The sequence below is a fragment of the Coregonus lavaretus genome (genome assembly GCF_964263955.1).
Source record: "Coregonus lavaretus genome assembly, chromosome: 27".
Lineage (NCBI taxonomy): Eukaryota > Metazoa > Chordata > Actinopteri > Salmoniformes > Salmonidae > Coregonus > Coregonus lavaretus.
Window position 1 is genome coordinate 10,423,629 of NC_140014.1, and position 3,419 is coordinate 10,427,047.

General features: G+C 40.8%; 1 protein-coding gene across 1 annotated transcript; it reads left to right on the forward strand.

Annotated features, from left to right (window-relative positions):
• Window positions 1–2,056: 2,056 nt before the first annotated feature.
• htr1b (5-hydroxytryptamine (serotonin) receptor 1B) lies at window positions 2,057–3,199 on the forward strand (the record flags this gene model as incomplete). The annotated part of the gene is made up of 1 exon (XM_084144232.1): window positions 2,057–3,199. The coding sequence occupies one exon, from the start codon at window positions 2,057–2,059 to the stop codon at window positions 3,197–3,199; it is 1,143 nt and encodes a 380-aa protein (XP_084000358.1).
• Window positions 3,200–3,419: the final 220 nt, after the last annotated feature.

Here is a 3,419-nt window from a genome sequence, read left to right on the forward strand (position 1 = left end):
CTTAATGCCAGCATTGGTTTGTGGTGGTAAATAGACAGCTATGAAAAATATAGATAAAAACTCTCTTGGAAAATAGTGTGGTCTACAGCTTATCATAAGATACTGTACCTCAGGCGAGCAAAACCTCGAGACTTCCTTAGTATTTGATTTTGTGCACCAGCTGTTGTTTACAAATATACACAAACCGCCACCCCTTGTCTTACCGGAGTCAGCCGTTCTATCCTGCCGATGTAGCGTATAGCCCGCTAGCTGTATGTTGTCCATGTCGTCGTTCAGCCACGACTCGGTGAAACATAAGATATTACAGTTTTTAATGTCCCGTTGGTAGGATAACCGTAATCTTAGGTCATCCAATTTATTCTCAAATGATTGAAGATTGGCTAATAGGATTGATGGGAGCGGCAGTTTACTCGCTCGCCGTCGGATCCTTACAAGGCACCCCGACCTACGTCCACGATATCTCCGTCTCTTCCTCATGCGAATGACGGGGATTTGGGCCTTGTCGGGTGTCTGTAGGATATCCTTCGCGGCCGCCTCGTTGAAGAAAAAATCTTCGTCCAATATGAGGTGAGTAATCGCTGTCCTGATATCCAGAAGCTCTTTTTGGTTATAAAAGACGATGGCAGAAACATTATGTACAAAATAAATTACAAATAATGCGGAAAAACACACATAATAGTACAATTGGTTAGAGGGCTGTAAAACGGCAGCCATCTTCTCCGGCGCAATATGTTTTTATCTAGTTTCTATCCTGACACACACACGAAAGACACCATGACAATCATTATGTTTTGTGATATTAAAAAAGTTCTCCACTCTACATTTTGCCTGACTCAAGCTGCAAAAACTCCAATAAGATCTAACCAATACAAGCTTAAAGTAAACCCTGCACTCTGTTGCACATGATACGATGGAGGAGAGAGGCTTCACCTTCACATGTCCCTCCACTGGGAATACCATCACACCTCTACTCCTACCTGCCAAATAAATGACCACACTTTCACACAAAGTGGAGGAACATTCTCTTTTATTGGAGAACATGAATAAATGTTTTATGAAAATGGCTCTGCAGTCTCCCAATCCCAGCCTAATATATGATATCTGACCACAACCTTGGAAGACAGCTCAAGAACATTGTAGCCTACTATACATGTTGGAAATTAAATGAATGATTTGATGTGATATGTATGCCTGTTGTCTAAATGCAGTAAAGGTATATAATGCCTCTGGTAATGTATTTTACTCAGACCATGAGTGGCCAACAATTTGACGGATGTAGGAAGTGATGGGTCTATTCTATGTTGAAATTGTTTTATCTCTAATAGTCTATTGTTTATGTAATGTTCAGGTTCAATATAGGTCTAGTAAACAGGGATATTAATGATATAAAATAAATACATGACTCATAGTAACAGGTAGAAATGAGAGGGCACTATGACCCAGTGGAGATGTGCTCACATCTCCAGTAGAATCACTGTGATCAATGCTGCATGTTAATGTTTGCTGTCAGAGGCAGGCAGCAGCAGCTGTATAAAACCGAGAGTAGAGGTCTCCTCACCATTCAACTAGAGAAGGACTGAAGCAGCCTGTAAGATAACTCCAGGAGGCAAGGATTACAACGCAAATGGAATGCTTGCAGTTGCAACATTTGACAAATGGCTGCAAGTCATTGTTCTTTCATCAGTCTCAATGTTTATTTTGATAAACTTTCTATATACATACTATTTGTTTTGTTTAGATAGCTAAACTGTTATACCAGTTGAGGACAGACGTTGCTATTCATTCTCCAGAGAACATAATGGATATTTACTTCAAAATCCTTTTTTTTACATCAACAATTATAATTGGGTCGCTTCTGCAATGAAAGAAAATGAAGAAGAAACGGACAAAAATGTTTTCCTGTTCCAAAATACTTTACTAAATTGATTTGAAATGTATTAAGAAAAAAGGGATGTTGGAGACTTGGCAACATAAGAAGAATATCCCTTCTCTTTGGACTGACCACACTGTTTCAAAATGATGAATCAATCAGTGATAGAGAAAAACGCCTAAGGGGATGGAGCGCTCAAGTCAACTCGAGCCAACACCTGCATTAGATGGACTAATGATGAATATCACAAACGATACCAATGTGACAGAATCTCCGGATGAAAATGAAGAGAGTTTAGCTTATCAAACCAGTTTGGCAGTGATTCTCTTCCTTGTCACACTTGCCACTACTTTATCCAACGCATTTGTCATTGCAACGATTTATCAGTCTAAGAAACTGCACACTCCAGCAAACTTTCTCATAGCGTCTCTAGCTGTCACTGACCTCTTGGTGTCAATTTTGGTGATGCCAATATGCGTCCTGTACACGGTGAGTCACACCTGGACTTTGGGACAAGTTACATGTGACATTTGGTTATCCTCAGATATAACATGTTGCACTGCTTCTATCCTTCACTTATGCGTAATCGCTTTGGATCGATATTGGGCGATAACAGATGCCATTGAGTACTCCAAAAAGCGCACGCCAGCGCGCGCGGCGGGGATGATCGTGACCGCCTGGGTCATCGCTATCTCCATCTCCCTTCCCCCGCTTTTCTGGCGCCAGGTGAAGGCAGAGGAGTTAACTGAATGTAACGTCAACACGGACCACATTTTCTACACTATTTACTCCACGTTTGGAGCATTCTACATCCCTACTTTGCTGCTTATTGTGCTTTATGGAAGGATATACGTAGAAGCACGTAAGATAATTTTGAAACAGTCACCCAAAAAGGTAGGGAAAAGACTCACTGCAGCGCACCTGATCACCAACTCCCCTGGATCTGTGGCATCGACATCATCTTTGCAGTGTAAAAGACACGATACCCACTCCAGTGACACAGGGTCCTTGGCAAGTAAGAACCACGTGAAAGTAACCCTGTCCGACGCACTTTTGGAGAAAAAAAGGATCTCAGCTGCTAGGGAGAGAAAAGCGACCAAAACATTAGGAATAATATTAGGCGCATACATTATATGCTGGTTGCCCTTTTTCATATACACCCTAGTGGTGGCCGCCTGTGAAACTTGTTTTTACCCCGAGTTGTTTGACTTTTTCACCTGGCTTGGTTATCTCAACTCGTTAATCAATCCAATTATATATACCATGTCCAATGGTGACTTTAAAGAAGCTTTCCATAAACTCTTGCGCTTCAGATTTTGCATATCCTGAAAATATGTCTTCCATGTCCTATTTTGTTTGCATTATTGTTCTATACAATACAGCATACAGTAAAGATACCCTTGTTTGGTGTTATATGTGTAAATGCATTCATATGATGCAATTTAGGGCACGATAAACCTTTGCGTAATGATGGTATTTTGGGGACCTCCATTTGTACACAGTAGCAAACGTTGCGCAATACTCACATTTAGGTTTAATATGTAATATA